Here is a 24,813-nt window from a genome sequence, read left to right as displayed (position 1 = left end):
TTTCCAGGGTAATCTCATGACTCTGTGTGAAATCTCTCAGCCACTGACACTTTATTTTTTCTCATTTCTCACTTTTCCCTTTTGGTCAAGGTTTTCTCAATCCCAAGAGGCCAGGCCCTGGCTCACCTTGGGATTTCTGTCATGGCCCATGTAGAGGGGGAGGGGCAGTGAGCTCACTTGCTCTACCGGGTTAGAGAGAAAGGCCACATCTGAGCAACAGAAGAGGTTCTCTGGGGGTGACTCTTCGGCCTCATTTTAAGTAGGCTTAGCCTATCCTTTGCAGGAATAAGCTTCATAGGGGCTAATCCCAAGATCGAGGGCTTGGCCTATTGATTTGGTTGACCCCACTGCTTGTAAGACTATCCGAAATTCTCCAAATGGGGAAGTTAAATATTTCGCTCTTTCTCCCCATTGCCCTGAAGGGGATTTTGCAAATACTTCTTTATTCACTGTCCAAATCACTCTGGGATTTATCAGAGGCATTACACTAACCTGGACAAACCAACAAAATCTCATGCCCTATTCAAGAGTTCATGTACTTAGGGTGTTCAACTAAACTGATCATACAAGTTAAATTAGGACATGCACTACCCAAAATATAAATTTTGCGCCAAATAAACATCTCTCCCTTTAGTTTCACACAGAAGTCAAAGTTTTAAAATATGGATATCATCCTTTACCCAGTCTTCTGACAAATCTTAGTCCTATCCAGATCAGCTTCATTCATATCTCTACCCAACGTATGATCACTTTTTCAACTTTTTAAACAGTTCCTGTATGGGGTACTTCTAAACTTTCATAGCTTCAGAGCTCTAACTCTGAGTTATATAAATACCTGGAGTTTCTGGAAAAGACCGTATTATATAAATACATCTCAATATTTCAGAATTTTGAATCTACAGTTACACCTCCTGAATATATATATGACTGCTGTAAAAGCTGACAATCTAGGACCCTTTACAATATGCCCCAACCTGATAACCAATGCTCTTGATTTTAGTTCACCGAATTTTTATATTATAATGAGTCCATATTGGGTATTCCTTTTTACTTTAACTTTTTTTTTTTGAAATAGTGAAAATGTCCAAAAATTGATTGTAGTGATAAATGCACAATTATATGAAGATACTATGAACCGCTGATTGTACACTTTAGATGACTGTATGGTATGTGAATATTTAATATGTCTCAATAAAATTGTGTTAAAAAAGTCACCAGGATCAGTTTCTAGACAGAAGCAAAACAAGGGAACCAATTTTCCAGAATCATATTGAAAAAAAAGTCCCATTAAAGCCCCAGATAATTTGATGATACAGGCTCATTTAAGAATCTACTAGAAAGTCACTATGGGAACTTTATGACAAATGACAATAAAAGTTGTATTTCTAAAACTGAAAACAAAAACAAAACTCTGGGCCCAAGTTGATTCAAGATAGCAGTGAGATACCCCAGGGTAAATATCAATGCCATTATTACTGTATTTTTGGTTTGTAACTCCATTTTACTTCCCATAGGATATAAATGCATAAAAAGTAATGATAAACCAGTGGGTTTGAACTTTTAATGTATTTGTGACAAGAACTGTAATTTGTGAGAACTATAGAAGGATAGAAGGGTATAGGAACACAGTCTGTATACAGCATTGAAGTTAAGATGGTATCAAAACAAACAAGATTGTTATATAGAGGAATGGGTGGTTGATGCCTAAAGGGTATAGGGTTTTTATCTGGGGAGATAGAAATTTTAGTAATGGAAGATGGTGATGGTACCACAATACTGTGACAAATCCCACTTACTATGTTGGGGTATATTGGAATTCTCTGTATGAGGTTTGTTTTATTTTTGTTAATAGTCCTATAAGTTTCAAGGAATTTCAAAATAAAAAGTTAAAAAAAAAATCAACCTTCAATTCCTTGGATAAATCCATGTGGTAATAAGGTATAATTCTTTTTATATGTTGCTGGATTCAGTTTTCTAGTATTCTGCTTTTTTTTTTCTGCTTGGGCAGGCATCGGAAATCAAACCTGGGTCTCCAGCATGGCAGGTGAGAACTCTGCCTGCTGAGCCACTGTGGCCCACCCCTAGTATTTTGTTAAAGATTTTTACATGTATATTTATAAGCAATAGAAGGATTTCTAATATTCCACTTCAAACACACAACTGTAAAAATTTGCATAAAATATCAATGCCATATAAAATATATGTAACATTTAACTTAAGAAAAAATAACCTATGTTTAAATGGAACTACTGAAATTATTTAAAACCACACAGGTCATCTAAATACTGTACAAAAACTTAGGCAAAATCACAAATAAAAGACTAACTCTTCAAATAAGGCATGCTCATGTTGGTAAAGATAGGAACTAGTAACTTCTAATATTCTTATCTGTATAAGTACTAAGCTTGTAAAAATATTTCTGAAATGACTCTGTTCCCGACTTGTATGTTGTAACAAGGAAAAAAGCCACCGGGAATCCCCAGTTAGTCCCTTGATAAGAAAGGAATCTGAGTCAAATTTTTAGTTTTGGGTTGAAAATATACTAAGATAAAACTTTTTAAGAAAAAACACGTAATAATATCATCGAAAATGAAATGATACAAAACTTCTCCATTATTTTCCCTTTGAAAAGATTTCTTACCAATGTTCTCTCTGATTTCCGAATAAATGGAAATTTTTCCACCAGTATTGGCATAAGAAACCACGGTGTCCTGTGAGAAATCAACCAATCAATGTTAACTGGACTTTCTAGGAAGATAACATTCCCATTCTTAGAGGAAATAAATAGATATAGGAAACAAACAGCAACTGCTACCCCAAGTAACTGATTCTTAAAATATACGCATGATTTTGTCAGAGAAATTCTATAACAGTTTGGGGGTGGAAGCTTCCAGAGATATATCTGGAAAACATATTAACTTTCGTATCAATAAGCAAATGAGAGGGAGAGGCTTTTATTCACATGATAAAGAAAGAGCTTCAGCTTAAAATCTATACATTTTCTACTACATACATACATTATCTTTAATTTAAAAAATTATCAACTTGGATATTTTTGTAAGTTAACAGATAATAAACTGGAAGTCCTGCCACCCCTCCAAAAGAAACCAACAAACCTGAAAAGTTTTTCTGAGAACTGCAATTTTTATTCATATGGCATGACACAATACACCCAGGGGTTTCTCACTGAAAAATGTTCTATATTACATCTGTTGGAGATAAAAGCAAAATTCCAACCACTATATCAAGTTTGGGAGAGAATGTGCATACAAGTATTGAAAAATTTAGACAATGAACAGAAAACACGGTTTTCTGTAAATTGTAATGGTTCATCAACAGGACACAAAAGCACACTGTATAACTCGAGTTTTTATGCTATAACATTTTATAATCCTCTCTATAGATTAACTACAATCTTCTTGACAATGAAATATTGTGATTCAAAATAAATACCAAAAGAATACTCACGATGGGACATATCTTGCTATTATTTGCAAGGCTCTGTGACATGTGTCGAAATTTGCAGGAAGATCTACAAAGAAAGTGAGTATGAGTATCAAAACAAAACTTAAAACCAGAAAATTAGGCACTTGAAACTAAAAACACCTGTGAGCCAAAATGAGTGATTTATCAGAAAAGGACTAACTTTAAGATTTTTCTCAGCAACCAACTGCCAGTAAAAACTAAATGGACTAATTTTACCAGTAATGCAATTAAAGCAATTTTGCATATTAATGCTAAATATAACAAAAGATTCCCTCTAAGGTTGCCATTTGTAGCAGGCTACTTATTAGACTATGTCCCACAGTCACAAGTATACTTTAACATTCAGCATGCATTCTCCAAGACATCGGAGGCACTGTTTCCTTTAATCTTCTTATACTTACTATCATCTTCATCATCAGAGTCAGAAACATCCATGCCACCTTCCTTAATAATCACTCGGGCTTTTGGAGAAAAAAAAAAAGTGTCTGTCATTGATCTAAAGAACAAACAGCTACACATAAAATCTATTCTTCAAAGCCTGAACTTTGCCTAATAATAAATTTACAATCTGAAAAATGTAAAGTAACTTTATAGTTCTTATAAAGCTAAAAATCTCTATGTAAGAACTGTAAGACTTTGCTATACAATTACAACCCCCCTCCCAAAAATCACAAAAAATGAACCCAAACACCTTCAGAGGTTATTGTGGAGAGCAAAGATATACTAGTACTGAAGGTGATAAGTACCCTGAAATCTTCCAAGGTGGTACAATCTCCAAAGTGTACTCAGAAGGTAGGATTTTAATAAAGACATATTTAAAAAAAAAAAAAAAATCAAAGCAAGCAATGAGAAAATACTTACGAGGTACAAAATGGGAAGCAATCATGCTCAGACAAGGTCTTAGAAAGACAGTCTGTGCTGAAACAAGATTACCAAGGAAAGCCAAGTATTCTTCCACCACTTTCTGACTTCTATTCAACCACTTCAATCTCTAAAGTTGGAAGGGGGGAAGATAACATAAACATTTTATCAATACAATATATGCTATTTAAAAAGTACCAAATTCGGTGTTAATCACTGATATAAATGGTAGACTTACCAATAGAATGCTGATAAGCTGCTCAAAGTCTTTTGTTAAGTATGTGATAGAAGAGCGGAATTCTAGTAGCCAGTTAATGATCTGGTCATCCTTAAATTGAACAAAGAAACTTACTTTCAGAAATCACAAATTCTCTAAAATAAAAAGGAGAAACATCTACCTTGCATCAATCACCTATCAATATTTAAGTTGGGGGGAAAAAATCACAAACTTGGAATTAAGCCAAAATTAGGATGAAAATTTCTTAGCTTATAAAAGAAAGAAAACAATAAACTAATTAAAAAACAGCAATGTGATAACTGATATTACAGTAAAAAAGAAGTTAATTAAAAGCAATTTAAATAATTAAATCCTGATAGCTTTTGTTTGCCCTCAAATGCTGACACTTTGGACTTTTTTTAAACCACAGAATTGCAGCAGATACAAAAATTTAAGATGAAATTGGACCAACAGCCACCTACATTTTCTCTACATTCAAGCAAACCTGTAAGCACACTGATAAAATTCAATCCAGGCTAATAAATTGGTGTCATCAACAAATAAAACTTATTCTAAACTCAAATGTATAGTTCTCCCACAGAAGAAGTCGGAGTTATTAAACCAAACTTCAGTTGGCAGAACTACAAGCAGTTCTTGCACTCTGCATGATTCCAACGTGCACAAATTTCAGCTCCCAATTTAAATTTAACATTTTCGTCACCAAGGCACGTTAACCATGAGTAGTTGCATAAAATACAAACTTCCCTGCCAGCTGTTCAACCCACAAATCATTACATTAATAATAGGCGTGCATCATGATTCATAACAAGTCACATTACTTCTTTCAAAATCTGCCCATAACTGGTCACCGGGCATCTGTTAGTCATAGGGGCAGCAAAGCATGTAGTTCTTTTGCCTCCTGGTCTCAAAAGTACAGTGCAAGCAAAGAGCACAGATTAAAGTGCACCAAGGAAACAAAACATGGTAACAATGGAAGTGAAATTTTAATGGAACATGAATTAAATTTTAGAAACAAACAGCTGATCATGCAATGTGGACAATGCTGTCATTTGAGAGATTATAGATTATGGAACCAGAGAAACTTGTGAAGGAAAATTTATCAACATAAATGAGGAGAGTGGTTAGAATGAAAATGATGAAGATACCTGAGAGAGAGATGCTGGCAAAAAAAATTCACATGAATGGAATTCTCAGATATTGTATGACATTAAAAGAGCAAAGGATAAAATATTGGAAAATGATCTAAATTTACAAAGGAGTATAACAACTGACAGCAAGGTATAGAAGAGATTTATACTCCATATTATGTTATGTGATGAGGCAATCATTGTTTAAATTACTCAATAAGTTTTATCAAACAAAATACTTTACTTCTCAAATTTCCTAATGCTTTAAATTTATAGTGAACTAAATAAATATGAGTTTTACATTCTTCTAAATCTCCCCACAAAACTGTAAACAACAGTACATTTTTAATGTTTTGACAAAAAAATGTTAAAAGGTTATAGAACATCTGTTAATTTCCCCCATTGATTACTAAGGTTGCTTTGCACAGTTTCCCTGTGTGGTCATCTTTGTGGTTCTGTACTACCAGGCAAAGCAGTGACCATCTGTATTAATTTGGGAACTTTTCTGGTAAACGCCATGGCAATATGTTTATCTACATTCATTTATTAGCTCCACTTCGAGTTTTGCAGATTTGTGGCAAGATGCTCATGGTAAGGTTTTATTTTAAATCAACAACAACAAAAAAATACAGACATAAAAATGGAAAAAAAGGAAACAACCTATGTAAAACAAAGGAAAAAGGGCTAAACAGAGCAAAGAATGTCCATTCATCATGTTTCTAAATAGTTGGGAATTTTCAAGAGATCTTATAGGTTTATAACTTCACTGTGGTCAGAGAACATAATATATCTGATTTAGGCATGTTTTATTTAAATGATGATGGTTAATAAATGATAACTGAACCATTTCATGAAACATTTTCTCAGGCAATAAAATGAATGTTCACAAAGTTTAGTGACATGGGAAAAACTGTTAAAAAGCTACGTGTACAATATAGTATGAGTTATGTAAAAAAAGGTATTATTCATATTCATATATACATACATACAACAAATATATATGAGAAAAAACTCCAAGGAAAAGGCCCTAATTTGTAAAGATGGTTAGTGCTGTAGACCTGGTAGGGGACAGACACATAAATTTTTAAAAAAGCAACAGAGGGGATTTTGGGAAGATGACAGACTGCAAATGTTCTAAAAATGATTATGGTGATGAATATACTACTATGTGATAATATTGTGAGCCACTGATTGTACACCATACAGGGAATGTTTGTATATCAAGAATGTTCATGTTTGTATGTTGTTTTGGTTTGATAATACAAAATTAAAAATTAAAAAAATAAAAGTAAAAAAGCAAAGAGGGGATTTTGGGAAGATGACAGACTGGGATGGGCTGAATTCACCCTAGCTCTGGGGGACAAGATAAGGGACGGGAAAGAATGACCAGAACTGTGGTCCAGGGGGGTGAATGATCAAATAACATCTACAGGGTTTCTTGGGAAGAAAGGCAGGAAGCTTGGGCCAGGGAGAGGAGGGTGGGTCTGATCAGCTGTGATTCCCACAGGGGTCAGGCTGCAACATGCTGGGAAATACAGATCTGAGGGAGCTGATCGTGCCTGTGCTCCAGCCTGCCTCACTGCTGGCTGGAGAGGCTTCCCTGAGCGCCTTTGTAGCTACCTGACAGCACCTGTAGGCACCTAGGAGGTGTGTCTGGTCATCCACTGCAAAAAGCCCTGCCCCCTGAGCACTGCAAATAGCTATCTCGCCAGGTGCGATGAGTGGTGAATCTGACGGATGCTGTGGAGCAACAGCTCACCCAGGTGCGGCTGTTGGCTCCTTCATCCCATATGCTCAAACAGCACCCCCCACCACTGCAGGCCAGAAAGCCTCCCTGGCGTGCACACCATCTTCCCAGACAGACGATGCAGTCAAGGAGAGGTATGGCTGAGGGGAGAAGGTTCCTCCGAACCACCTGCTGGGAAGAAGCATAAGTGCAGTCTGGCAAATTCCCTACTTGCTTAGGTTTTTTTAAAAATTGATTTTCCTATATATTTTTGTTATTATATTTTATTTATATATCTATACTTCCACCAAGTTTTAATTTTTTCTTGTTATTTATCTTTATTTTCTCTCCCTTCCGCGAGCACAAGTCAGAGTTCATCCCAATATATGTGGGGTGTCTCCTTCTGACTTGGGGGCCTACTAGTCTTGAGGTATGCTTATTTTATTTACTTATTTTCACGTATGTATGTTTGTATGTATGCATCCAAGTATTGGGTACATGGGCTGGGTATCAAGCCTGGATCCCCACATAGTCAGCAGGATCTGCCACAGAACTACCTGTGCAGCCCTGCCTACTAGACCCTCAAGTAGAAATGTACCCCTTACATAAGATCCAGGCCTTGGTTTAGTGGGGAAACCAAGTATGAAAGGGAACCTTCAACACAAAACCAGGTAAATACAAAACTTTAGAAAGCAAAGGAAACCAACTTGTAAAATAACATTAAAATAATCAAATGCTCTGAACACAAAAGAAAATCACAAAGCATGTAAGGATCCAAGCAGCCAAATGACCAAATCAAAACACTGTAGACAAAGAATATGGAACTACTCAAGGGTATTTATAAAGAAATTAAGGATATCAGGAAGAAACTAGAAGAGTATAAAGAAGAATTTGAAAGTTTAAATAGAAAAATGGCAAATCTCAGAGATGAAAAACACAGTAGACCAAGTTAGAAATACGCTAGAGACACACAATGGCAGATCTGAAACAGAAGAAGGAAGAATAAGTAAGCTAGAAGACAGAACAATTGAAGTAGAGCACATAAAAGAACAAATGGCAAGAAAGAAGGAAAAAAACGGAACTAGATCTTAGGGAAATGATAGATAGTAAAAGGTTCACAAATGTAAGAATCACTGTTGTCCCAGAAGGAGCAGCAAAGAGTAAAGGGCTTAGAAGGTTAGATGAAGATATAATTGGGGAAAACTTTCCAACCCTTATAAAAGACATAAATATGCAAATCAAAGAAGCCAATGAACTCCAAACAGAATCAATCCAAATAGGTCTATTACAAGAAACACAATAATCAAACTGTCAAATGCTGAAGAGAAGCAGAAAATCCTAAAAGCATGAGAAAAGCTACCTACTACTTACAAGGTAAAATAATGAGACTGAGTTCAGACTATTCAACAGACACCATGGAGGCAAGAAGGTAGTGGGTTTGATATGTTTATGATCCTGAACAAGAAAAACTTCAGCCAAGAATTCTTTACCCAGCCAAATTGTCCTTCAAAATTGAAGGAGAGATTAAAATCTTCAAAGACAAACCGAGAATTGGTCAACAAGAGACGTACCCAAAAAGAAATACTAAAGGGAATACTGTAAACTATAAAAGAAAAGATAGGAGAGGAAGGTCTGGAGGAGGGCAAAGAATTGAAGCGTACCAGTAAGGGTAACTTAAAGGATAAAAAGAAAAAGAAGGAAAGAATATGTAGATCTAACAAAAACTAAAGGTTTAGATGGTAGATTCAAGAGCTGTTTTTACAGTAATGACTCTGGACGTTAATGGACTAAACTCACAAATTAAAATATACAGACTGGCAGAATAGATTACAAAATATAATCCATCTATAAGCTGCTTACAAGAGACTCATCTTAGACCCAAGGACACAAACAGATTGAAAGCAAAAGATGGAAAAAGATGTTCTATGCAAGCTGTAACCAAAAGAAAGCAGAAGTAGCTATACTAATATCACATAAAATAGACTTTAAATGTAAAGACATTATAAGAGACAAAGAAGGATACTACATATTAATAAAATGGACCATTCACCAAGAGGAAGCAACAGTCATAAACGTTATGCTCCCAACCAAGGACTTTCAAAGTACATGAGGCAAATATTTCCAAAACTGACAGGAGCTATAGATGTTTCAATAGTAATAGGGGGAGAGTTCAGTACACAACTCTCCACTACAAATAGAACCAGACAGATGATCAAAAAGGAAATAGAGAACCTAAACAATACAATAAATGAACAGACTAACAGACATATATAGATCATTACACCCCAAAATGCGAGGATACACATTCTTTTCTAGTGTACATGGAACATTCTTCGGGATAGAGCATATGCTGGGACACAAAATAAGTCCATAAGATTGAGGCACTGCAATGGTGACTCAGTGGCAGAAGTCTCGCCTGCCATGCTGGAGACCCAGGTTTGATTCCCAGAGGCTGCCCATGTCAAAAAAAAAGAAAATTTACGAAGACTGAAATCATTCAAAACACTTTCTATCTGACCACAACGGAATGAAGGTGGAAATTAATACTCACCAAAAGAACCAGACATGGAGATTAATACATGGAGATTAAATAACACACTCTTAAATAATTAGTGCATCAGAAGAAATTGCTAGAGGAATCAGTAAATATGTGGAGATGGACGATAATGTGAATATATCATATCAGAATTTATGGGATCTGCAAAGGCACTGCTGAGAGGGAAATTTATTGCCGTAAATGCCTATATTAAAAAACAAGAATGAGCAAAAATCGAGGACTTAATTGCTCACCTGGAGAAACTGAAAGAACGGCAAACTAACCCTAAAACAAATAAGAGAAGAGGAAAAAACAAGGATTTAAGCAGAAAAAATGAATCGGAGAACAACAACAAAAAAAAACAGAAAGAATCAACAAAACCAAAAACTGGTTCTTTGAGAAAATCAATAAAACAGATGGACACTTAGCCAGGCTGACAAAGAAAAAAAAGAGAGTGGACACAAATAAAAAAAAAAAAATGGGATGGGGGTCATTAACATGGACCCTGAAGAAATCTTAAAAATCGTAAGAGGATACTATGAACAACTATATACCAACAAACTAGACAATTTCAATGACAAGTCAAATTCCTAGAAACACACAAACAACCTATACTGACTTGAGAAGAAAAAGAAGATCTCAAGAAACCAATTATAAGTAAAGAGATTCAATCAGTCATTAAAAATATTTTCACAAAGAAAAGCCCAAATGACTTCATAGGGAAATCTTATTAAACATTCCAAAAAGAACTAACACCAATCCTGCTTAAAGTCTTCGAAAAAACTGAGGAAAAAGAAATGGTACCTAACTCATTTTACTAAGTTAACATCACTCTAACACCAAAACTAGATAACGATGCTACGAGAAAGGAAAACTACAGCCCAATATCCCTAACAAGGATAGACGTAAAAATTCTCAACACACATTACTAAATAGAATCCAATGTCACATTAAAAGAATTAAACATCACAACCAACTGGGTTTTATATTAGGAATGCAATGATGGTTCAACACAAGAAAATCAATGTAATATACAGCACATTACAAAACGAAAGGGGAAAATCACATGACCATATCGACTCATGCAGAAAAAGCATTCGACAAAATTCAGCATCTTTTCTTGATAAAAACACTTAAAACGTAGGAATTGAAGGAAACTTCCTCAATATCATAAAGGGCATATATGAAAAACCCACAGTCAGAATCGAACTTAATGGTGAGAGACTGAGGGCACCCTGAGAACGAGAATGAGATAAGGATTCCTACTGCCACCGCTATCGTTCAACATTTCACTAGAGTCCTAGCTGGAGCGATTAGAGAAGAGAAAGAAATAGCACCCAAATATGAAAGGAAGCAGTAAAACTTTCATTATTTGCAGATGACTTGATCTCAAATTTAGAAAACCCTGAGAAATCTATGTCAAAGCTACTTGGGCTAATAAATAAATTCAAGAAAGTACCAGGATATAAGATTAAAGTACAAAAATCAGTAATATTTCTCTATATACATAATGACCTAAATGAGGTGACACTTGAGGACAAAATTTTATTCAAAATAGCGACTGAAAGATTCAGGTATCTAGGAATAAGCCTAACGAGGGATGTCAAGGACTTGTACATAGAAACTATCAAACATTGCTAAATAAAAAATGACCAAAATGGATGGAAAGATATTTCATCCTCATGGATAAGAAGGTTCAAAGTCGGATGATGGAATTGCTGCTTTCTCAAGCTTCAAGGATAAAACATCATTCTATAAAAGACTCTCAGAAAAAATTTAATGAATAAATTTGTTGAAAGACCAGTTTCAACAGAGTCTCCTATAGTCTGCATTTTGTTGCCTGCATCTCCATGGTGCCATTGAACTTGTCTCTCTGTGTCTTGTATGACCTGCAAACTGATGGTTAGGACTTGATCAGAGTGTCGGCTAAAGTGGACAGAGAACCTCTATTTCCCATGCTGTTCATTGCCGAAATGCCTTCATTGGCATATTTAACTCTTCCTGGTGAAGTGGTTGCAGAAAATGACCCCTCCCACTTACAGAGGCTGCTTGATAATATGATCATCTCTGACCTCAGGCCAGGCACTAAACTTGTGAATGAAGAAGCTTTCAAATGACTCCAGCCAGAGCTACCATCTGAATGCTTCCAGGACAGAGACCCCAAGTAATATGTAGGAGAAGTTGGCACCTTCACCATGAAAATGCACACACATGCAGCTTGGGACTTGGAGATGTCAAAGGACAGCATCTGACAGGAGCTGGAGGACCTGTGGCCTGATTGATGTCTCACACCAACAGATGAACTACAGGCCCTGAGGATGGCTGCCTGGCAAGCAACAGGAGTAGGGCCAGCCCTAAAGGCAGATCATCCTAAAAGCGTATCACCTACATTTTTCTCTCACTCCATTATTAAGGGAGAGATTGACTGAAAAAATTGGCAGCCTTCTGAATAAAGAGGGCTGACCTTCACCATGTTTCCTGAATTTCTTTGGAATCAGTAAAAAAGGATTCTCTGTCTCCAGAAAGGAGGGCTGACTCCTGATCCTTGGATAATTACTGAATCACTAGGTACATTTGGGCAATTTACTTAATGTCAGGTTTAATAATCCAGATCCAAACTATGTTAATGGATTATTATCTGGGAAGCCTGCCCAAGTATCTCTACCTCTAAATTCCTGAGACTCTCTTCCAGCATATACATATCAAATTCAAAGCCCTGGTACATAGATAAATGAAAAACTGGGTATTGATATATAGGCTGAGCCTGGTTATAAGTTGTCTCAGTGATGATACTCTGGCAAGAAGAGAAGATCTTTGAATATTTAAAGTATTGAAATATCAGCTAGGAAAGGTTGCTCAAATAGCAACCAGACAAAACAAAGCTGTAAAAATGGAAGACACTGAAAATTGAAATATAAAGAAAAACAACATATGGATCAACTCCAATTATTGATGGTCATCTTGGAATTGAAAAAAGATGTGAAAAAAATGGAAAGTGGAAACAAAATGAGCAGGTTTAAAAACTGAAATGAGACGCGCGCCGGCGACCATGGCGTTCTCCCGGCTGGAGCGAGTACATTAGCCCCGGGAGGCGGCGGCGGCTACGGCGACGAGGGAGCGAACCTCGAGCGGGCGGGCCCCAGAAACAATGATCATGCATCTATGTGATGATGTTGGGAATTGCTGAGTGCATATGTAGAATGGTATGATTTCTAAATGTTGTGTTAATTTCTTTTTTTTTTCTTTCCGTTAATAAAAAAAAAAAAAAAAAAAAAGTTTAGCAACTTTGAACATTCATAAGTCATTTCAATTCCCTGAGGCTTTTATAAGTTTTTGATTGTTCAAAGATAAGAAAGATCTGGCTTAACTCTAAAAAAAAAAAAAAAAAAAAAAAACTGAAATGACTCTATATGGTTGACGTGGAATTATTTACACTACATGTCATTAAATGACAAAGCAAGACACAGAATAGGCAGCCCTCTAAGAGACTGCTTACTATGGGTTTTGTTTAATATTCATGACACTGTATAAAGTAGATGATATTAGTATCTCCATTTTACAAATGAGGAAGTTGAGTCTGTTTATCTGTTTATCTGGACAGGCTTGCTCCAGAACTCGTGCTTCTAATGCCATTTAATTCATTTTTAAGCAAATATACTTATATGGATGTAGACTATTTCTGAAATTTTATTCTTTGTATGAAAATAGTAACAGAATTTGCCTCTAGATAGAAAAGAGCTAGTAGCTGGAAGTCTAGGGTAGAAGGGATACTTAATTTTCTGAAAGTAGTTTTCTGTATTATTTATTATTTTGCTTTTTATCTGGTGTGTATATAACTTGTTCAGTGTCAACGTGAAAAATAATTTTAAAGGAAGAAAGTGAAAAATAAGATAAGAAGGAAATCCTGCCTTTGCTTGTGCTAACCTCCCCTGATTTTGTCTTTTCCACCTTCTCTTTTCCCATGCCCCTTCAATTTTGACTCTGTTTAAGGCTTTCCTGATCTGTGACATTATACCCTGTGCTTCAGGCTGAGCTAATCCCTCCTGTTCCAACACATCAATTGTCGTAACATTTGTTTGTTGTAACCCTTTATTTGCTCCCTTCTACATTGTGAACCTCCTGAGAACAGGGCTGTGTCTTGTACATCTTGGACCTTTTAGTATCTGTCTCTGTGTCTCACTCAGTAAGTTTTTATTGAATGGACCAAGAGGAATGTCAAAGATCCAGAAGTTTAAATAAAGTAAAATGGATCTTTAATTTCTGGTGACTACTCACTTATGCAATGTTTTTATATAGCTCGCCACCAGCTGTGCATGCAGTTCTTCTGAACTGACTTATATGAATGAGAACTGGGCCAGAGTTTGCCTAAGAAATTTATCACCCTGTGAAACATCAGGAAAAAATTAATCGGCAAACTCCTGGCAAAACTAACCCCTGGAGGATATGGAGTTAGGTGAGGTCATTGTAGAATTTCTTCATAGATAATGTTTTTGGGTTTAAATGATCACAGAAGATATATTATTTCCCTTTTATGCTGTATTTCTTTCCTGAAACTGTCCTACCTCTTCAGTAAGCTTATTTGCATAAACCCATACATAGGGTGTTTTTCATAGGGTGAGATGAAATTCAGAATTTAAAAAAGTAAAGCAGAAAAGTATTATGAAAAAATTTTACTCTCAACTCTTTATTCTCCAGTTAGAAATTGATGAAGATAGGGATCAAAATATTTTTAATAAGTACAGGAAATAGAATTTGAGATGGCGATGCATAAAAAATGCTTTCCCACCCCAGAAAGACCACCCCTGTTTAATCAAAAGGTGTGGAAAAGTAGAGTGTTAGCCACAAGTTGGGAAAGATAAAGAGGGAAGGTAGGAAAGTCACAGGGAGAAAGAACAGAAGTTATAAATCAAGAAGGAGAGGGGAAAAACGACTAAAAAATATGGTAGTTGAAATACTAAATCATGAAATTCTGAAATGAGAAAGTGAAAGAATAAACAGAAAGTTAAATGAATAAAATAATTGAAAAATAATACAATTGAATTATAATATCTGCATACAGATTGCTTGGAAATGGAAGGATTTTCAATAGATATACCATGTTAGTATGTTTTTAGAAAAATAATATCCATAAGGATGAAACGTTATGAGGATCACATTTTATGCTGCAATTAAAGTACATTTGACACATAAAGACTATAAATACATGAAGTTCTACTGTTAAAATAAAAGCATCCAATACCTTGCCATCAAAGCTATCTTGATCTTTAAAAATATGGTACAGGTCTAAAAAGGGCATCTTAGGAGCCTGAGGTTGTAAGTTTTCTTGGATATAGAATTTGGGTATTCTATTAAAAAAAAATGCCTTTCAATGAAAATTTCTTCAAAGTTCAGATGAAATAAAATGGTTTCCTTATTTCAAAAACAAAAAAAAAACAAAAAAACAAACAAACAAAAAAAAGAAGGTTCAAAGTCATTAAGATGTTAAATCTACCCAAAGTGATCTACAGATTCAACGCAATACCAATCAAAATCCCAACAACCTACTTTGAAGTCTTGGAAAAGCTAGTTATCAAACTTATTTGGAAGGGAAAGAGACCAGAGAAAGTAAAGATATGCTAAAAAAAAAAAAGTGAAGTAGGAGGACTAACACTTTCTGATTTCACAGGTTATTATAAAGCCACAGTGGTCAAAACAGCATGGTTTAGGCACAAAGACAGAAGTCTCAACCAATGGAATTGAATTGAGAGTACAGTGATAGACCATCAAACCTAAGGCCCCAAAATCCACTGAATGAGGACAGAGTAGTCTTTTCAATAAATGGGCCCGAGAGAATTGGGTATCAATAGCCAAAAGAATGAGAGAAGACCTCTACCTCATACCCTATACAAAAATTAATATAAAAAGGATCAAAGACCTAAATTTAAGAGCCAGTACCATAAAACTTCTAGAAGAAAATACAGGGAAACATCTTCAAGATGTAGCAATAGGAGGTAGCTTCTTAAACTTTACACCTAAAGCACAAGCAGTGAAAGAAAAAATTGATAAAGGTGAAGAGGCAGTCAAGTGAATGGGAGAACATATTTGGAAACCACCTATCAGATAAAGGCTTGATAGCCTGTGTATACAAAGAAATTAATACTCAACCACAAAAGAAAAAACAACCCAGACATCAAATGGGCAGAGGCTGTGAACAGATACTTTTCTAAAGAGCAAATACACACGGCTAAAAGCACAAGAAAAGATGCTCATTTTCACTGGCTATAAGGGAAATGCAAATCAAGACGAAAATGAGATATCACTTCATACCTGTAAGAATAGCTACTATTAAACAAAAAGAAAACTACAAATGTTGAAGAGGATGTGGAGAAACTAGTACATTTATTCACTGTTTGTGGGCATGCATAATGGGGTAGCTGCTGTGGAAAATAATTAGTTGAGTCCACAGAAAATTATTGAGTTGCCGTATGAGCCGGCAGTACCAATACTAGTATATACCCAGAACAGCTGAAAGCAGCAATATGAACAGACATTTGCACATCGGTGCTCACAGCAACCCTACTGACAATTGTCAAAATATAGAAACAATTCAAGTGCTCATCAAGACGAGTGGATAAACAAAATGTGGTATATACATACAATGGAATATTATGCAGTAGTAAGATGAAATGAAGTTCCAAAGCATATGATAATCTGGATGAATCTTGAAGACATAATGCTGAGTAAAATAAGTGAGACATAAAAGGACCAAAACTGTATGATTTTGTTACTATGACTCTGGTAAAGGTAATCTCAGAGATTATTACACTTCAGAATATAGCAGACCTAGAAGCACACAAAAGCTAGAGACAGGGGAAGGGCTACCCAATGAGGGTGAACTTGGATAGAAGCGATGGTAATTAATTAGTAGGTTGTAAGTAATATGGCCATACTGAGGTGAATATAATTCAGAGGGGATATATAGTGCCAAGCATCCCACTGATTAAATCTACAATTATAAATAAGTTCTTTCATGAACTATTTCAAAGGTTCAATATTAGACAAAGAATCAATAGTTGAGGGGTGTTAGGGGAAAGCTAAAAATGCATGCTATGGTTAACAGTTAACAGAAAGACATCAACAGTACACAGCACTACCAGGGACAACTAATTGAGGGGGGAGGGGCAAGTGATAACGGGTAGTTTTGATTTGATATTTGGTGATAATTCTTGCTGGTTCTTTGTTGCCATGAACCAATGAAAACTGCCTAAAATTGAGAGTGCTCTTGATTGTACAACCAACTGAAGATACTGTAAGACATGGCTTATTTATTTTGGATATTTTCCATGATGCCCAATAGATGGAGGGAGCCTAAGGGTACAATGACTGAGAAGCAGAATGGCAGATTGCGATACATTTATATGACAGAATATGATGTGGCTACCAAAAGGCAGGACGTCAAGAGGCACACAACAAATCAAATAACCTTGGGGACAAAGTGTTGTGCAGAATAAGCCAGAAACAAAAGAACAAATACACTAAGGTCTCTTTCAGAAAATACAAGAAAATGGGAGCCTAAATTATAAACCCTTATAGCAGCCACACTTAGTCTGAAGCTATAAGCGTATTTCTAGATTCTGAAACACTGAGCTACATGTGTTTCAGATAGTATTTCCCTGGAATTTTGAGTAACCCTGTGATATTTAAGGCCCAGAAATAGAGTGCTGCAGCCCTGAAAGACAGTCTAGCTATATACAATAATAGTCAAAGTAAGTGAAAAAGAGATCAGGTCTCAATTAGAGTTAATAATGAAGCCAATCTGGCTGGGAATGAGGTAAATCAGAATACAGGATAAAAGATGAGAGTGAATACCCCACACCCTCACTTACTGTATGAAACCAAAGGCAGAGTGTTTTATTATGTCTAGAGCCTAAATCTGCTGTAACACACATCTAAATCAACCTGTCTGGATAGTTCATTTAAACAATCCAAACTCCTGGAGTCCAGAACTGGAAGTGGCCTTGCAATTCTGAATAACTTAATGTAAACAGGATACATCTCATATTATGATTGGTAATAAAAAGTATTGGTACAGTCCCTTGAGAGTTTGAATGGGAAAAAAAATACATGGAACTATTAAACTTTCCCATTTGGGGAATTTCCAACTTACCCTCTCAACCACTGGGGACTCCCAAATATAGGCCAGGCCCTTGACTTTGACGGTTCCCCTTATGAAACTTATTTCTATAGGTGAGAAGTTAAGACTACCCATAACGAGGCCTAATAATTGCTTCCAGAAGTCTCTTTCTTGCTCATATGTGGTCTCTCTTTAAGCCTAACTCTGCAAGAAAAATTATTACCCTCCTACTACGTGGGGCATGACATCTGGGGGTAAAAATCTCCCTGAAAACCTGGGGGCATGACTCCAGGGGATGTCTGGCTCTAGCACACCCTTGGAATCAACAACACCTTCCAGACCAAAAGGGGGAAAAGAAGTCTAATAAAATAAGGCATCAGTGGTAAAGAAAGATCAAAAGGGAGTCAAGAGGATATTCTGGACATTACTCATATGCAAGCTTCAGTCAGACAGTGCTAACTGCCATGGTTTGCTAAACCCCAACCAATACAACTCCTGTTGATTCTCTCTCTCTTTTTTTTTTTAACATGGGCAGGCATTGGGAATCAAACCCGGGTCCTCTGGCCTGTTGATTCTTAAGAACATCGAGGGCTTGAACTGAGACTATAAAAATTTCATGTACTAAGCTTGCTTTCCTGGAACCTATAATTTCCAGAGGATTCCTACTCCAGATAAATCCTGAAACCCAGAGGGATCAGCCAAAATTATCAACTAATTACATCCACCTATCCTTTAGCATCCACACTCCTGCTCAACATGAAAAAAATCAGAAAGGGCATTGTCTAAAGATCCCTATAGATTGGGAGAGAGATCAAAGGAAGAGGAGGGGTTGTAACAGAGAAAATAGGATTTAACGAACAACTATGACTGCTGAATCATCATACTGATATTTCTTCTGGCCTCTAGTGTTTTGGAGCAGCTAAAAGGAAAAATCTGAAATAGTGGAATAGTAACCCACATGCAACTCTGAAATCTGTTCTGTAACTATTTGTTGATGTGTACTTTGAAAATTATTGCTTTTTCTTTTTTTCCTTTGTATGTATATTTCACAATTTAAAATGTTTAATGTACAGAACCCCTCTTACTCTTAAAGACCCAGTTCAGGTGTCATCTTTTCTACAGAGTATTCCCTGGGTTCTCTAAGCACACAGTTGTTCCTTAATTCAGTCCATTTCCCACAGTTTCAACAAACCTTTCTATTTACAAGGTTTAAGGAGGGCTTTCAAGGCCTTCCTTAAGCTGATCCCTATTTGCTCCTCAGATCTGTTGCCTTGCTCACCATATATTCCACCCTTGCTGTGTTAATTTCAGTTTTCTGAAAAAGTACTTCTTTCTCTGTAAGGATGATAGCCCCCAGAGGACACCCAATCTGTTTAAGACTCCTGAGGCATCACCTCCTCTCTGAAGTTTTTCCTGATTATGGCCTTTCCCCATAGGTAGAAAGGACCATTTTCTTTGGGTTCCATTATACTTCGTGTAAGCACTTCTCATCTTTGGGGTCTTGATATACCAAGAATCATAACAGTTGCATCTTAGTTCAGAGGTATGTTGCAAGTAATTTGCTCCTAATGACAAAGTACTCTTGTCAAAATTTGTGAATGATTTATTTTTTTAAAGGAGCAGTTTAAATGTTATCCTTGTAATTCTGTTGCACTTCCTTTAGTGGAGAAAGGCTAGAATAGATGTACCTTGTCTTTATTTGCATATAACTTGCATGTCTTAAAACTAGTTCATCAAATCTCTTCTAAACCTGTTACCTCCTGTGTAGCCTTCTTTACCTTGCCTGTTTTACTGCTTACGCAATTTTTGAGCTAAGAACATTGGATTCTTTCCAGACATTCCTGATTCCTCCTTTCCATTCATTCATCACATCCTTCGGAAAAAAATCTTTCAAGTCTTTGTTTGTGCTCTCTTGCCTGGATTCTTAAAATAACTTCATATATCCCACATACACACAAAAAAAATCAATAAAGTTTCCTCAACAGTGCAGCTTAAATTATCTCTAAAACACATCTAAGCATGCCATTGCCCACTAAAAATTTCACGTCTATGGAAAATAAAGGGACCAGCGTCTTAGCATGGCCTGCAACATTTTTTTTCTATTCTGTTTTTTCCCCCCCTCATTTCCATACATTTCACGTGTGATCTTTAGTTTAGTCTCACTAGTTCTTTTTATTCCCTGAATTTGCCAGCTTTTCATCTTTATGCCTTTGCATATGCCTTTTCTTTCTGACTGGAGGAGGTCATCTGTACCCACTTTATTTGCTAACTATTTGTGCATGGGCTCTGACTACATTCCTCTCTACCTCACAAGCTGTGTCCTAGGGCAAGTTAGTGTACTTTTGTGCCTTGACGTCCCTGAATGTACAATGGAGATAAGTGGTAGTACCTACCTCATGGGGTGGTTGTAAGAATTAAATGAATCGACACCATATTTAAGAGAAAGAACCAGTCAGGAGAGCGACTAAAGACAAGGGTATAACAGAAGACAGGAGGATCACAGAAGCTGAAGGAGAGATTTTATGAAGTGGTTGTTCAAAGTGTCAACTGCTACAAGAATTAGAATGACACTTCAAAAGTTCACTGAAATCAGCATGTAAGCAGTCACTGGATAACCACGTCAGCGTAACTTCAGCTGAGATAAGAGCAGAAAGCTTACATGTGAATGTGAAGTGAGAAAGTACAGACATCAGCAGTAACAACAGAGTAATAAGAGCTAACAATTACAAAGCCCGTGGTATGAGCCAGGGATTGTGTTATGCGTCCCTCATAGAATCATCTTAAAACCCTTCATGAGATAACCCTATTATTTTCTTGGTTTTACAGAGAGGAAAACAGTGGCACAGAGGTTAAGCAACTTAACCAAGATCACACAAATGGATCGTTCTATCCCAGTCAACTGGAAACTATTCTTTTCCAAAACTGGACAGGGAAAGAAGAAAAGAAAACCAAAACTTATTGGTTGTTACTACATGACAGGTATATACCTTGAAAGAAGTCATCTTTTGTGGTAGTCCTTGTTTTCTTTTAGCATTAGAGATTGATTTGTGACTTGCAAACCAGTATAGAGGAAAGAGGTGTGTGCTGGTTTGAAAGGATGTATGTCCCCTAGAAAAGCCATGTTTTAGTCTAAATCCCATTTCATAAAGGCAGAATACTGTATGCTTGAAATTGTAATCACATCATCTCCCTGGAGATGTGATTAAATCAAGAGTGGTTGTTAAGCTGGATTAGGTGACAACATGTCTCTACCCATTTGGGTGGGTCTTGATAAGTTTCTGGAGTCCTATAAAAGAGGAAACATTTTGGAGAAAGGAGATCCAGAGAGAGCAGAGAACGCTGCAGTACCACGAAGCAGAGATTCCACGAGCCAGCAACCTTTGGAGATGAAGAAGGAAAACGCCTTCTGGGGTGCTTCACGAAACCGGAAGCCAGGAGAGAAAACTAGCAGATGATGCCGTGTTCACCATGTGCCCTTCCACCTGAGAGAGAAGCCATGACTGTGTTCACCATGTGTCTTCTCACTTGAGAGAGAGACCCTGAACTTCATCTTGAACCAAGGTATCTTTCCCTGGATGCCTTTGATTGGACATTTCTATAGACTTGTTTCAACTGGGACATTTTCTCGGCCTTAGAACTGTAAACTAGCAACTTATTAAATTCCCCTTTTTAAAAGCCATTCTGTTTCTGGTATATCGCATTCCGGAATCTAGCAAACTAGAACAAGGTGTTAGAAAGGAAGAAAATAAAGCACAGTAGGATGTTTGGCAGCATCTTTGTCATCCAACCACCCATGAATGCCAGTAGCACTTTCCACCTTCTTCTCCCACCATGTTGTGACAAATGAAATGTTTTCAGGCATTATGAAATGTCTCCTTGGGGGCAAAAATGCCCCTGGCTGAGAACCATGCATTAAAATGAGAAGGTATCCTGAAGAAAGCCAGTTCAAGAGGATGGAACAGAACCCAAAGTGCAAATCAATGCCTATACAAAACAGTGATATTTGCTAATGACCAAACACAAAATTAGTTACCTTTATGTCTGGATCTGACAGCTGATTCTTCAACAACTCAAAGTCAGTAGTTTCACCCTTTTACAAGAAGGGAAAAAAAAGAAGTTAAGCTTGATTTAGTTTCCTATAAAAGTTCAACAGCAGGACTTTTAATTATCCCTTAACATCTGATGAAATTACAATGGGAACACTGTAACTTTTACGAAAAGGTATATTACAAAATCGTAACTATAAAAAGTTAAAAACCCACGTTAATGGGGCCAAGGTGACTGAAAATAAAAAAATGACAACCAAAAAGCCATTCATAACTAGTTACGTATATATCTGTGTACTGACATTTGCACAAGTTGACAGTCTAATGATTTTCAAAGCATATATGAAAAAAATTCACTGTAATGATTTAAAGAGCAACTAAGATGTTACCCATTCACATACATAGCTATAAATGTACATTTTATATATATGGAAAATCATTTATATTTTCCCCCCACTTCTGAGATTTAATAGCATCATTTGTAAACTAACACTAAAGAACAATCAAAAACTCGCATCAACAGAGGTGGTTTAATGTCCTCACATATTATCCTTAGATAATTTCTGAGGAAACATAAAACGTTCTGCTGTAATGTTTTCTATTTTATCACCTGCTAAAGTTTTCGAAAGATCTGGTATAAATAAAGCATTTGAAAAGGTGAAACCTCAGCAAAGACTTATTACCCCAATTTTGAGCTGACAGCATCATGCTCTTATTGAGTATTTCAAGCCCAATATCTAAAATTCATTTTAAACCATGTCTACTGGTCTTTAGGATAGCATCTATGGTTGTATTCTGAACAATAAAAAAAACAATCATCACATGTTATTTCCTCTTTTACCTTCTTGTACTTCAGTAAGACTTCTGTTACAGTTCCACCAAAACGAACAGCTTTTCTTGGGGGAGAATTGAAGAAATCATTCTCTAGTACAAGCATATCTGAAATTCTGTAGAACCAAGATTATCAAGCTAGTAAGTGCATGACAGAGAATATATCTACTGAACCAAACAATCAACATCATTCAATGGGATGACTGCAAAAGCTTCCTAACTGGCTTCCATTCTTGTCCTCCAATAATTCATTCTTCCCTCAGCCAAATAATGTTTTAAAAGATCATTTTAGAAGACCTTTTAAAAGATCATTGCCTTAAAATTGTCTTCAAGGTCCTGCATTGCTCTGACCCCTGCCAACCCTCTGATCTCATCTCCAACCACTTGTGCTAATGTAGACATAGTGTCCCTGCTGTTATTCAAACCTGTCAAGCTGTTCCTCATTTCACTTGCCATTCCCTCTATCAGAAGCACACTTTTCTCTGGTCTTGACATGGCTGGAATCTTATCTTCATTCAAGTCACAGCTCAAATGTCAATTCAGAAGCCTTCCTCACCTGACCACCTTCTCTGTTCCCCCTTTGCAATACTTACCACTATTTGAAATCATCCTGTTTATTGATTTATTGGCCTATTTACTATACTTCTCCCCTAGACTGTAAGCTCCTTGAGCACAGGGACAGACCTTGCTTTTTGTGAGAGACTCCTGTCTTACCGTTTAACACAATAAGAAAAGACAGTACGTAGGCAGTCAATAAATATAGTGAATGGTGTTATGCTAAGTAAGGTTTGCCTCACTTAAACAAAGTAGCTTAGTGGAAAATCATAGCATCCTACTAATGACTTGTTAAAATGTTTTAAGGGGGGAAAAGAGTCTTAAAAGTTAAGCGCAAGGAAAAAAATTATTAAAATGTTAGGTCAAATTCCAAACAAACAAGAATTTCAGATTCAATCTGCCATCAGTGACAGCATTTGGCTGATAGAACAAACAGCCCAGGGAATTCCTTTCAAATCTAGACGAGAAACCGGGAGGAAAGAGTAAAAGGAATGAACGTCATTATCTAGGCCCGAAACGCTATGAAGGAGCCCAGCGGGAGCATAAGGGGGTCTCTGATACAGAAAATGAGCTCGTTTTCCAGTGCCCCTCTCAACTCCATTAAAAATGAGAAGAGGCTCATTTTTAAGAACGCGGGACAACTCTACCCTTACTTCCATTCCTCTTCATCATTGTCCCAGACCTTTTTCAGATCCGCTGTTCCAACCCTGGGTTTTGATCCCAGATGCGTAACATAAAAAGGCCCAGACTCTTTCTTACCCAGTCTTGGACGACCCCAGTGCCTTGACAGAAGAGGCCGAACCGGCCGAATCCCCTGGAAACCGCGTGTGAAGCAGCGGGGCCGCCATTGGGCCAGACTAGCGCGACTGCTGCGCCTCGCGCCGGAAATCGTCCTCCCTGCAGCCACCGTCTCTGGCCCGGAAGTCGGGCGGGCAAGTGGCGGCCTTTCTTTCTCAGCCCAACAGAGAACCCACTTGGAGAGAGCGTAGAGCGTTCAGCGGGCTAGAGTGCCGCCAAAGCTTTCTCCTCTCGCCCCCACCAGGCCCCTCCTACCACTCGGAGGACTTTCACCGCCCGGGTTGGCAGAGCGTGCAAAGTGCGGCCTCCTACCACCGGGAGAAGGGAGGTATGAAAAGCTGCATTCCGTCCAGTCTTGAAGATCCCACGACAGGGTTCAGCAGCTGCTGGGTTCCTCTGAGTGTTAACTTTTGGAGTCAGAGTATTCCTCAGGGCTTTTTACCACTATTATAATTGAAGAGAAATGAGGAAACTGAGTTTAGCCGATGATTAACGC

At 37.0% G+C, this 24,813-nt stretch overlaps 1 protein-coding gene across 2 annotated transcripts in view; it reads right to left on the bottom strand.

The window, feature by feature from the left end:
* The window catches only part of RRN3 (RNA polymerase I transcription factor RRN3), a 50,762-nt gene extending 26,229 nt beyond the window's left edge, over nt 1-24,533 (bottom strand). Inside the window, exons 1-8 of one of the 2 annotated variants that reach the window (XM_077141641.1) lie at nt 24,279-24,533; nt 22,975-23,029; nt 22,121-22,177; nt 4,586-4,675; nt 4,348-4,477; nt 3,888-3,947; nt 3,469-3,532; nt 2,642-2,711 (exon numbers count right to left, since the gene is read on the bottom strand). In XM_077141641.1, the coding sequence (XP_076997756.1) occupies nt 2,642-2,711; nt 3,469-3,532; nt 3,888-3,947; nt 4,348-4,477; nt 4,586-4,675; nt 22,121-22,177; nt 22,975-23,029; nt 24,279-24,367 (615 nt within the window). In that variant the 5' untranslated portion in view covers nt 24,368-24,533. Of the gene's footprint in view, nt 1-2,641; nt 2,712-3,468; nt 3,533-3,887; nt 3,948-4,347; nt 4,478-4,585; nt 4,676-22,120; nt 22,178-22,974; nt 23,081-24,278 lie in introns of both variants that reach the window. The other variant, XM_077141640.1, reaches the window with a different exon arrangement.
* Between the last annotated feature and the right edge of the window lie 280 nt (nt 24,534-24,813).

This window comes from Tamandua tetradactyla, chromosome 23 (genome assembly GCF_023851605.1).
Source record: "Tamandua tetradactyla isolate mTamTet1 chromosome 23, mTamTet1.pri, whole genome shotgun sequence".
In the NCBI taxonomy this organism is placed as follows: Eukaryota; Metazoa; Chordata; class Mammalia; order Pilosa; family Myrmecophagidae; genus Tamandua; species Tamandua tetradactyla.
This window is presented reverse-complemented; position numbering and strand designations above follow the sequence as displayed.